Source organism: Onychostoma macrolepis, chromosome 07 (genome assembly GCF_012432095.1).
Source record: "Onychostoma macrolepis isolate SWU-2019 chromosome 07, ASM1243209v1, whole genome shotgun sequence".
Lineage (NCBI taxonomy): Eukaryota > Metazoa > Chordata > Actinopteri > Cypriniformes > Cyprinidae > Onychostoma > Onychostoma macrolepis.
In genome coordinates, this window is record NC_081161.1 from 15,205,331 (window position 1) to 15,218,011 (window position 12,681).

General features: G+C 39.2%; 2 protein-coding genes across 5 annotated transcripts in view; one reads left to right on the forward strand and one right to left on the reverse strand.

Annotated features, from left to right (window-relative positions):
* Positions 1 to 7: 7 nt before the first annotated feature.
* Positions 8 to 6,591, reverse strand: cct7 (chaperonin containing TCP1, subunit 7 (eta)). The gene is made up of 11 exons (XM_058782224.1): positions 6,438 to 6,591; positions 5,377 to 5,530; positions 5,144 to 5,250; positions 4,533 to 4,711; positions 4,263 to 4,434; positions 2,601 to 2,765; positions 2,107 to 2,295; positions 1,766 to 1,863; positions 1,488 to 1,620; positions 749 to 955; positions 8 to 653 (listed from the first exon to the last, which is right to left on the reverse strand). The coding sequence occupies exons 1-11, from the start codon at positions 6,441 to 6,443 to the stop codon at positions 420 to 422; spliced, it is 1,644 nt and encodes a 547-aa protein (XP_058638207.1). The 5' UTR covers positions 6,444 to 6,591; the 3' UTR covers positions 8 to 419.
* Positions 6,592 to 9,695: 3,104 nt separating this feature from the next.
* slc8a4b (solute carrier family 8 member 4b) overlaps positions 9,696 to 12,681 on the forward strand; it is a 52,169-nt gene continuing 49,183 nt past the window's right edge. Inside the window, exons 1-3 of one of the 4 annotated variants that reach the window (XM_058783189.1) lie at positions 9,696 to 9,906; positions 10,029 to 10,136; positions 10,979 to 11,168. The gene's annotated coding sequence lies outside the window, so the exon portion shown is untranslated. Of the gene's footprint in view, positions 10,137 to 10,891; positions 11,169 to 12,681 lie in introns of those variants that run through there. The other 3 variants (XM_058783188.1, XM_058783191.1, XM_058783190.1) reach the window with 3 other exon arrangements.

The window sequence follows — 12,681 nt, forward strand, 5'->3', positions numbered from 1 at the left end:
ACAAATGTTGAGAAGCAAAAGTACTGATTTTAATGGTCCAATAAATAGTTCCACCGAATGACCAACACAGGAACGTTAATGTTGCAGAGTGCCTGCATATCAGTGCTTATACAGATCTACAAACCGATCACTCTTTATTTGAGTGTCTGTATGGTTTGTGTGTGTTCTCAGACTATCACAAAACAACATTCAAATCTCCAACTATCCAACAGATGATTCAATACCTGGAACAATTAGCAAAAATGACATTTTATTTTGCTTTAGCCTTTGTAAACCCACGGAAATGCTTGGATTTAGTGGGACCAGAAAGTAACAAAATGGGTCAAGGAAACAAAACAAGGCCTATAAATGGCCAGCATTTGTTTTGACCTTCTGAGTCCAGAGGCTCTGCCCAAGACACTACTGGGGATGGGTGTGGATTAGTGGGCGTGTGGGGGTCTACCGCGACCTCTTCCTCTGCCAGCAGATGCCGCTGGGCCATCAGCAGAAGAGCGAGGGTTCTTGATGGTCTCATCCACTGAGAGGATGAGACACGCAGCTTCAGAGGCAGCGGTCAGGGCATTGATACGCACAATAGAGGGCTCCCATACACACGCCTGGAAGTTATCTGCTATATCCTCATTATTCACATCCACTCCAAACCACATACCACCCTAAGGAAGAGATCATGCAAATGGATTAATTATAACACTGACATTTAATTTAGATGATTTAATGAAAAATAAATAGGCATAACTTGTGTAAGTACCTGTGCATGCTTGGCCCTCAGTTTGTTTAGGATATTGGTAGCATCAAAGCCTGCGTTGTCACACAGCTGTCTGGGAATAATCTCCAAGGCTTTGGCATAAGCTCCGATCAGCAGCTGCTGCTTCCCTGGAATTGTTCTAGAGTAATCCCTCAGATACTTCGACAGCTCCATCTCAATAGCGCCACCTCCAGCAACAATAGAGTCATTCTGTCATGGGGAAATACATGTTCAGTACATGACTATATTTGTAGTAGGGCTGGGCGATATATCTAACGCGATGATCATGCGCATCTCGTCAGTAAAGCCGGTTCCGTGATTAGTGGTAAATCTCCATCACCTGCTTTCAGATGGAGCGGCATTTAGTACATAGAGACGTAGTTCACTGACAAGCTACGCAATATCGCGTTCATTATCGCAGATCACGGAACCGGCTTTACTGACGAGATGCACATGACAATCGCATGCGATATATCGCCCAGCTCTAATTTGTAACATTCAGCAAGGACTGTATTTGTTTTACTTTTAATAGCTTAAGAAACTTGTCTCCCCCTGCTGGCAGTTATTAAAACATTCAGAAATTTCAGTGCATCATGATTATTCAGGACTAGAGTACTACTTTCCTGTCATTCAGCTTACTATACATTGTTTTCAGTCTTTGCCCACAAGAAATACTGGAAAGCAAAGATAAAATAAATCTGTAGTTGTACTCATTTGTAGCAAGAGATGAAGTTTTCCCCACCTTGATTGCTCTGCGCACAATCATGATGGCATCGTGCAGTGAGCGTTCGGTTTCCTCCATGAACTGCTCCGCACCACCCCTTAGGATGATGGTGCAGGTCTTAGCCTTGGGGCAGCCTTTGAAGAAGTTGTATCTGTAATGCAATACACGGTTACATTGTGTGTATGGAAAAGGTTTACATGAAATCACTTACTAAAATCTCCAGTTTCATGGACACAATTACATTTTGTAGTTATATAGAAAGAAAAAAGAATAAAAAAATAAAATAAAATACATACCTTTCACCTCCAACCTGCACTTCTTCAAAGAGCTCACACTGTCCAAGCACATCATCAGTCAGGGCACCGACACTGGTCTGAATAGAGCCACCACAGGCCTGGAGGAGACATTACAACTGCTTTAACTGCTACACCGTTAACAACATCACTAGCATGTCCAAAACATCATATATATATAAAACATCAATTTATTTATGATGGCTTTCAATTAGCAGAATTACAATGCTAAATAAGATTGGACTTTGTTTACCCCAATTTAATAACAGACTAGAATTGAATCATGAAAGTAATGATACACAGTGAAAGCTAACCGACAGCATAGACACAGGATATCATCATACCATCATAGTTCTCTTAAGATCTTCCTCCACAACACGGCCTGCACAGAACAGATCTCTGTCTGCAAAGTATTGTGTGGCAACATCTCCAATGGGCAGCTTTGATAGCACGACTTTAGCACCAGATTTGTAGATCTTCTCCAACTTATCGTATAGGATGTTCCATTCAGCATCAACAATGGCCTGATAGTCCTGCAAACAGTCACATAAAAATGTGGAAAAACAACCGAGTTTGGTCATTATTGACATAAGAATCTCTGAAAATATGAATTTGCAGACTTTGGGAATGGTTAGTGTCACTACAATAAAATACCTTGTAAAAGCTACAGAAAGCAAATAATACTAATTGGGCTTCTCTTCTGCCAAAACACTCAATTTAAAATAACAACTACACTCAGTTTCTAGTCAGGTTTCTGACTTGCATATGGCCTAGTTTTTTCATAATTCGGTCTCACCAATCAAAGAGGCAAACTGTGACAGTTAAGAGCAGTACTGACCTCCACCGAGTTGACACGGACTTCTGCATTATCTTTTTCTGCCTTCAACTCCAGCTCAATGTTGAGCAGTGCGATTTTTGGGTTCACATAGCACTTGGGCTGCATCTCAAAGCCAGCATAGGAGAAGGTCTTCTTGAATGCCACACCAGCTACAATCTGAGATTCCTGATAGACAGAAACAAAAACAAAGGAATGCAATGTTAAAATCTACATCTGATTCTTTTGCTGCAATTCAATAGAGAGACCTTCTTTGCATCTGCATCTTTGTGAGATTACTCTGGGTAAATCCACACTGTTCAGCTATTCCACAACAATGATCCTTAAATGTAAACGCTTTGTTCAGATTAGCAAAAAAAATCTGTTTTGGCTAGAATGACTTTTCCCGATTTGCCACCTGGAGTAAGTCAACGCTAGTTGGAAAAGGTCAGAACCAATCTGCATATTTTCAACAGTAAGATTTCATCAAAAAATGTATAGTGTATGATGGACAGAATCTGATTTTCTAGCTTCAGACGAAGATTCCAACTAGTCAGATTATTAAATATGTTTAAGCCAATTTTTAACAAATCTCCTAATAACAAGCTATATTTTGCGCGAGTCTTGTGTTTCAAATAACCGGCCCAGTTTTTCCTCCATTTACAAAGTATGCAAAAGTATTTTTTTTTTTTTAAATAAATAGTGGTTTACTGAACTAGTTGCTCTATCTTTAAATACATTCAGTTATAATTAACAGTTCAACCCAAATATTAGAGTGTGTTCAGCGCATTTTAAGGAGGACTATTTCCTGTACCTGGGATAGCACTGGATAGCTGGCCAATCAGAGCACGCCTAGCTTCTCAGAACAATGAGCTTTGTAAAAAGCAACGCGTTTCAGAAAGGCGGAGCATAGAGGAGCAACAATAATGTACAGTATGTGGAAAATAATGTGGGTTTTTTTAAACCTTAAACTGCATAAACACATTGCATTACACCGAATACACAAAATAATGTTTTTTAGCAACGTCATATGACCCCTTTAAGACTAACAGGTAAAATGAAATAAAATTAGTATATAGTCTAATATTTAGCTAAATGCAATGCTCTTCTCTAGACTTCATTTCTCTAGTGAACTAACGAGCTGTGGACACTGATGACTTGCTGAGGTAAAAGACATGCTACGTGACATTTTATTTCCATGCTGTTTTGTTGATGTTTTGCCGCGGTTGATACACTGATTGAGCAATTACATGAGGCATGAGATGTTCAGTCATGTTTATTCGCGTTAAAACTACTAGTAAAGAGGAAGGAATGATCGCGTCCACTCGTGCTCGGCTCTGCCATGTACACTGCACAAGTCTGTGGCGCGTTACCGCTCAGACACGGGAACCGGAGCGATCTGTCCTGCCACATCAAAGACTGTTAAAAGCCATTTATTGTTTGAATTTCCTGGGGGAAAAAATGCTGTATTTATTCGGTACACATGCGTACTGAACCGAAAGACACGTACCGAAAATTTCCGGTACGAATGCATGTACTTTTACACCCCTAATACATACAGATTTCAACACCTGAAAAAAGAGTGATAGTCAGTCCAAATGATTTGTTCGCAGTGTGAACAAAAATCTAAAATAAATAAATAAATAAATAAAATTCCTTGGAATCCAGAACCCTGCTCCCTCTCACCTCCAGAGCGCCACCCTGCACCTTCTTCACTCCAATCATCTTCAGAGGAAGTAGATCATCCAACATCATCACTGCATCCACCACCATAGTGGAGAAGAAATCCTTCTGTCCTGCAATCAGCTTGGAGTTCAGAGCCGTAGCAGCACACTTCTCCAACAACTTCCTCTGCTCTCTGTGGTAGCAGCAGAGGACAGATGATAACCTCTGTGACATTTATATGATAATAACACATGACTATAATGCACAGAAGCACACAGGGTTGGGACTCACAGCTTGTCATCCTTTTTGATGGTAACAGCAATTTCGTTGATCTTTTTGACAGCGAGCTGTGTGGCAATGCGGAACGCTCTGATGATGGTCTGGGGGTGAAGCCCCTCCTCCACATATGACTTTAACTGCTTCAGAAACTCAGCAGCAAGCAGAGTAACTGAGGTGGTGCCATCACCAACCTAAACAAACACACAATGTAGATGATACATTCTAGCGCATTTAAGTAACCATAAGATAATTATGCAAATTGAGCCAATCTTGTTAAAAATGAAATTTCTAATTAAGAAACAGACATAACAGGCTCCTTCAGTCATGTTTACATTCACAATACTGACTTTTAAGTGCACAACTGCTTTTGTAAAATAAAAATGTATCACTAAAACATTTTAAGTGCTATCCCTCTGCTACAAAATATAGATTCTGAGGCTAAAACTATAACAGAACATTTTATAAGTATGTGCTTTGTAGTCAATAATTAGTTGAACGGGTGTTTTATATTATAGCTATAATATAATACTGTCGATCAATCAACATTGAGAACCAAAACTATTTATCTATCTAACTAAGTACCTTTTAAAGCAGTATAAATATTCCCACAGAAAGTGTCTTACCTCAGCATCCTGAGACCTGGCAATGTCTACCAGAGTCTTGGCCGCAGGGTGCACAACATCCAAAAGCTTCAGAATTGTGGCTCCATCATTAGAAATAGTGGCTTTGCCTGCAAGATAGCGGCATGTAAATCACAGCATGAAAAATCAGACCATCATGTTAATACGATACCAAGAAATATACCAGTCTGAGTCCTTGCCAATCAAACAACACTTGTATAGAAATTCAGACTTACCTCTGTTATCTACCACAAGCTTGTCCATGCCACGGGGGCCGAGGGTGGTCCGCACAGCCTCTGCCACAACCTGGCAGGCATTGATGTTACTGATGAGCTGTGGGATCCCCTGAGAGGAGTCTGTGCCCTCCTTCAGGAGGATGACTGGAGTGGGCTGAGGGGAGATGTTTAGGAATCACTATAATATCATAACGACACCATCTTTTGAATTCAATTAAAATTCTTTAAATATTTTTAAGAACAGATCAAACTAGAAAAAGAACATTATTTAAAATAGATACATTCACAATATTTTCAATTGTGCTAATTTCCAACAATTCTAACAAAGCCAGTGTTTAACCATTTAACGTTATATAAGTGAATTGTAAGTGTTGTGATCTTCACTTATACAACTTTTACAAACATATGTCCATTATCTCTCTTCTCTTTATATACACACGGAGACATATAAGGCTATTATAAATAATAGTAATACCCACGCTTGTCTTAGTTTTTGCAATTGCTGTCATGCACAAAAGAGACTTCCTAAATAACACTAATATCTCTCTATGTGTGTGTATCTCTACGTGCTAAAAAAATAAGGGCCTTTATTCGGAAAAATAAAAAATTGTTTCATAAAGTCACAGGTTTATCACAGCAACTAAAGAGGCAAACAGTACTGAAGGGTGTAACCGGTCCATTAGCTCTTTCTCCATTACCGAAATGATGCTAAACTAAAGCCTCTAGCATAATTTAGCAACTCCACGGATTAAAACTGCTGAGTGAAATATAAAACATTAAGTTATGTAACGTTACATATGTCGTACAGAGTCGACTTTTGCACGTCGCGTCGTAATTCTGCCTGTAACTCTCATACAGAAGAATGAATCGTTAGCCACCAAGCTAACTAGCATCAATGTAAAACCTAAGGTGTATTATCTCATCTAAAACAGAAATAATCTCACAGACATGTCCTTTATGCTTTATTCTTCCTGAACGTTTATCTCCCAGCACTAGGAAATGCGATAAAAGTTCAGATGACGATGGATTTGAAGGCAAAACAGGCATGAAAGCGCACTCACCATCATGTTTGCAGGCTAGAGGAGGAGGACGGAGCCGGGCGAGGTACCCACAATGCACCTAGAACTCTCTAGAACACGAGACGCGTCTGTTGTTATACTGACAGTGACCATCGGATGGCGCTATTACTATAGTTTTCATGTCTGCTGCTCTGCAAACTAAAAAGAGGATTTATTTTCCCCAACATATCAGCTATTAATTAGTACATAAATAAATAAATGTTACATTATGGAAGGTAAATGTACATTTCCACCATGCATGAAAAACACTTTGAAGTGGAAAGTAAGTGGTTTGTTTACTAATAAATACATGTAAACAAACAAACAAACAATAAATAATACATAATAAACACTTTAAATAAATTGAGTAACCTTGCAGGCCACAATATGTAAAATGCCTGCTTTAAAATGTTTCAAATAAATAAATCAATAATATGTGACAAATGTTATAGCAATATGAAATTACATTTCCATCAGGAAAATTTTATCCCAAACATTGATTGACCAGTTTTCTTACATTTGTTTAAACAAACAAACAAATAAATAAATAAATAGTTTGTAACGGCATCATGGCAATTGAATAGAGATTATCTACAAATTGTATACAGATTACAGATCTCACTCTTTCTTCTACTCACCCATTCAGCCACATTGACTCCATCATTTATATCCTGTATAGACCTATATGTCTTTTTTGTTCGTTTGTTTTTTTTTTATTGAAATTCTGTCCGGATCTGTCTTATCACCATTACATAATTTTAACCTCCTTTAACATTTTTTTTCTCTCTCTCTGTGGTTCAGAGATTATCCTTCAGAACAATATGATTCAGGGTAAATTAAATCAAACAGGCAAACATACTGTGCAGACGGTCAAGATGCGTCACAGTGTTTAAAGCACAAGTAACAACACTCAGACTTCAATAATTTATCTCTGTTTCCGGCATGCACACACACACACACACACACACACACACACACAAACACAAACACATCATGTTCAATAGCCGCGCTGTATTCTTCTCTGTATATTTAAGATGTCTTAGATGTAACAGTATATGTATACTTATTTTTTTTTTTTAACCCAGTGTAACTACAGGTTTAGGCTGCTGTGGTTTACAAGTGGTTCTGCATGGTGAGGGTGGCGCATGTTTCTTTCTGTGATGTGTCTGCAGTCTGTGGCTGAACTCGAAGCTCTCAGGGTTCCCTGTTTTAGACACATGTAATTATCAGACGTTATATATACGCACCCTGCCCCGCCCTTATGGAGGGTACCTTTTAACTGGGATATTTCTGGCATCTATGGCAGCTGACCCACCCATCTGTGAGACTGCACAAGATGAAGATCCAGCGCTATGTAAAATGTTCTAGGCCCCATCCAGATACACAGAGATGTCTGAAAATACAAAGAATATAACCTGCCTTGTTCCAGACCAAAGTCACGACTGGTCAAGCGAAGCTCTCTGAATGTGATTTGAACTGTCAGTCAAAGCCTTCAGAGCTGAGTCCTCACTAACAACCTTTACAAATTGAACTAGATCTCAGGCACCCCGCCTTAGCACTCAAAAGAGACCTACCACAGATCTCATTCGGCCTTTATGCCCTCTCTCTTTCTCCCCCTGTTTTTCTGTCCCTCTGTCATTATCAACCCACTTTCCAATCTCTCCTGCTTTACTGTACCCTTTGATGTGGCCATGCCACTCCATATGTGTCCTCTGTGTGATAGAGTTCAGGCTGTAATCACAAACACCAGTGATGAATGGAGGCTGCTGGCAGCTTTTGGCACCGACAATCTTTTCCTCCTCTCTTCTTTCCAGTCTATTTTATGGGCCACCAAGCACCGGGTGCTTCATGTGGACTTGATGATTCCTACTAGCACAGGAATGCAGCTATAGATTGGTGAGATAAGGCTGGCTAGTTCCGAATAGTTCCATTCTAAGAATACTGCAAACCATAATTTAAACATGACATAACATTCAGGGAGATGGATGTGTATGGGTTCACACATCTTTAGACATTAAAGCGATGTGCAGTGATTTGGATCCAAGAACTGGCATAGCAGGACTGAATCAGTTTAGAGGGCTCGATATTTAATTTGCGATAAGAGTGTGTGTGCATTCATACGTTAGTGTTTATCGGTCGCTTATTAACTAATTCTCATGTAAATATCCGCACTTCAACAAGCAAATCCATGGCCACTGAAAGTGTTGTGCATGTGCAGCACTAGGTGAGCCATTAATCTGAACACTTGCATCATGCTTGACAATTAAAAAGCCAATCCATCACAGCCTAATCAATACCTTCTCACTCTGAAGTCTGGAGGCTGGGAGTGTTTGTCCTAAAAACTGTTTTGGGACCTGCCATTAATCTTTCTACAAACAAAATGTGTGAGTTAGTTTGCTGTATCGTGAAGTCACGGCTGAAAGGGCTTTGTTGTATTAATGACATATTACTGGATTACTTTAAACAGGAAAAAATAGGCTAACTGCTGCCAAAATAACCGCTTCCAATTACTGGAGCAATAGTCTGGTATTGACTGTTTGGACTCTCTGCAGAACAAAAATAACCACATTTTTACAAGGCTCTCTTAACAAATTAGAGGTACACATTTTTATTATTATTATGTTGTATTAATAATTGTTCTAATAATAACAGCTGTTTTTGGGGCTTTATAGTGACAACTGTTGGCCTGGATGCATGAAGTTGATCTTTTTTTTTTTTACAGTTTGTTTGGTTGACATTGCCAAACACATTCAGTTTATTTTATACTATTTTTTACTTTATATATACTTTAATGTCTCTGCTTTGTAAGCGCCCTGATCACAGAGAAGTGACTAAAAGTATTATATAAATGTCTCTATTACTATTATTATTATTATTTTAGCACATAATATGATGTCAACATGGCAACATCCATGAGAGGGCCACCAGCTCCATGCAGAATAAAGAAAAGACTGTATGACTGGTGTCATTTAATTGGAGTGTAATGGAGATCATTTTATTTTAATTACTGTTGTTTCTCGAAATTGCTGTTTGTGAACAGATGTTCATTATGTGTACAACTTTTCTCATTTTAAAATATGAACACCGCACCTTTAATTGTTTTACTCATTAACATCCGCTGTAGAAACGCTCAAGCCTGAGCAGTATTTACGAATGATGTAGACCAAGTCATGTATGTGGCACTCCCCACCCTCGGCACAGCAGCTGATGCTGATGCTGATTCGAGTTCGCTCATTCTGACTCTCACATCCTGAGCGTCGACACACTGTCACCCGCTCCTCCTTTTATTCTCTTCATTGAACTTTGAGCAGCGCATTCATTCATAGTCAGCAGCGATTAGTGGAGAGATGACAGGAGCAACCACTCACGAGAGGGATTCATTACAATGACGGTCATCAACGGAGGAGACGTACGCGCACACTAGATCAGTTTGAACAGAGCAGGACACATCCAAGGGGTTCAGTCTTAAGAGGTAGCGAGAGCTGTTGCCATTCACTAACAGCTCAAACCAGTGCCAAACGGGAACTGACTGCTTATTGACAACAGATCGTGAGGGCGACTATTCTACTTCAATACTGTCTACTGTCAATACAGGAGCAACGAACGGAGAGAAACCTGTATTGCAGGAGCCAGAGAAGATCACTAAAAGTCCGTCTGAACAAGAGATTTCAACTAAAGGGGAGCTACACTGAAATTTGGAAGGTCAGTTGATGCTGAAGTGAACTTATGCTTAAGTCTGTGTCATGTTAAGTTTGTTTAAAGGATAAGAACGCGCACGCTGTGGAAATGTTAAAAAATGTGACTTGCAGAACATAGCCTAATATTTTAAAAGGCAATTTGTTTACTTGTAATGGAAAGAAAGGTGAATTACTTTATAATTCACGGCGAAAATGTATTGTTTATAAAGACAATGCGTGTGTGTGTGTGTGTGTGTGTAGGCTATATTACGGCACAGTGTTGTTAAAATAATGATAAGTTAAGTAAAAGGAATGAAATTATGAATTGAAATCAAGCTTAACGTTAGTAACAGCAAGGTCGGTTTGATTAGGCTACCAGGAACAGAACAGGCATGGGCCTACATAAAATGTACCCTATAGTTCATGTATAGCCTAATTCATGTAAAGACAAGTGCTGGCGCTATTATGGTAAACATTATATGTAGTGTAATGACACTAAGAATTGTCGCCATAAACAGGAATAGGTTACAGTCGCCAAAATATCATGTGTTTTTATGGTAAAGTTTCCGGCAACTTTGGCTGCCAATACGGTTTTACGAATTTTGAGAGATAATATGGATATGACAGTCTTATGTTGGCGGGGTCATCCCCTCTTACTTTGCATGTGATTTCAGGTTACATGGTAGCCTTTAATTAAAATAAAGAACCTGAACGTGCAATTCTTGCGTATAAAGCCATGGATAAGTCCTATAGGCTATATGTAAAGCGCGCATGGTGACTCAGGCGCACCGCGCAACACAGCCATTAGCGAAATGACCGTCTCTGTCAAGGCTATTAAGGTGATTAAGTTGTTTATTCGCGTTTCAGTGGGGTTACACTACCAGGTATCCTCATACTAGAAAGCTAGTTGTCTGGCTGGAAACCTCCTCGCCTCGGACGCGCTGGGGAATAGATTCCTGACATGAGCGGCTAACACCACCGACAAACAACAACACACCGGCGGATAAACCGCACTGATCCCTGCGAGCTACCACCTGTTTCCAGCGCGGACCAAACGGTAAGCGCTTCACTTTACTGAGGGACAGTCCAAAAGAATCGCCTACTGTTTGCATAGTTACGTCTCCAAAATTTTCATCAGATGGCTTTTCATTTAATTAATGCAGTTTAAGCGACCGCTATGCGTAAAGGCGCATTAGATATTAAAGTGCTGCCTTGTTGGGATCTTGGAAATCTCCTTGTCATAGTTATCGTGCTTTGTTATGCAATCACTTTGTAATGTAGTTTAACCCCTGAACTGGTTAAATGATTGTTAAATAAGAACACAGAATCACAAATAAACGGGGTATTTTGAGGATCCAAATCCACTTTCATTTCCATGTGCGCGCTGATCCCTTTCTTCTTCTTATCCTTTCACTCAGGCTCTATATCAGTCACCCATTCTCTCAATCCCAATGTCTCTCGCTCAGATTATTCTCTTGTAATCCAAAACACAACTGAAGTTTTATTTGAACCTGCGTTATGCAACTGGCAACACTGGTCAGGACGTATTGTGAGCAAAATGTTTGTGTTTCCTATGTAGCAAATCCCTCTCAAAAGGCATAGATTATAGAGGAAAGGGGTGAATTGTACACAATTGTGTGTGTTTTCTATTATTGTTATAAGGGAATAATTGCTTTGCATCATACCTATAAATGTCTCACTCAGAATACCTTATTAGTCACAGAAAATTTTCCAGTTTTGCTAGATATTTTGTCCTTTGCGTGTCCTTACTAATACACTGCCAGCAATTCACAAACACAAAACAAAATGATTTGACCAACACGCCCAAACAGGCAGGGAGAGACATTCTGTTTTAATAAACAATTATACTGTCTGATGCCCTTCCGACCCTAGTTTGGTTTGAAGGAACTACCCTTGGAAATCTATGTGTTTCAAGCTTTAAAAGCCCCCTAGAGAAATATTGGCACTGGCATTGGTAAATCGTCTTTGTGCTATTTTATCATTTCTTAAATGCAATTCAGTCTTTATGAAAGTGTCTTCATAAGCAATGAACCAACCCAACGAGCTACAAGGTGAATCACAACGTTACAAACTTTGATTAGAAGGAAAATATATTTGAAAATCATACAAAAAGATAAAGATACAAAACTGTGTACTTAATAGCATTAATGAAGGAATGAATGATAATGAGGATTTTTGAATAAATAAAATGAAATAAGTGTCCCCATAGTGACAACTGTTGGCGTAATGTCTCGTTCAGGGAACCGAGATTACGTTGAGTAACCAAAGTCATTTCAACAGGAGCTAGATAAAAACAGGAAAGGAAACTTTGCTTGTTATTAATGCTCTGAAAACATACCTATTTCTACAATTTACAGCAATTCTATCGGGATTGACCACGACTGGTAGTGAAACACCAAAACATTTTATTCAGGTTCACACAAATTATGATTACTGCAGCAGACTATTGATTAACACAGACTTATTTTCACATTTCATTTTTTTTTTAAATGTCACCACAGACAGTTTTTCCAATGAGCTTGGGTTGCGTGCAGTGGGTTGAAATACAT

Bases quoted from the DNA above. Each gene is read 5' to 3' on its own strand.
- cct7 (XM_058782224.1), bottom strand. The intron at 2,296-2,600 runs GTCAGTACTGCT...GACTGTTTGCAG, and splicing joins TCCGTGTCAACTCGGTGGAG to GACTATCAGGCCATTGTTGA. The intron at 1,621-1,765 runs GTATGTATTTTA...ATTGCATTACAG, and splicing joins GTGCAGGTTGGAGGTGAAAG to ATACAACTTCTTCAAAGGCT.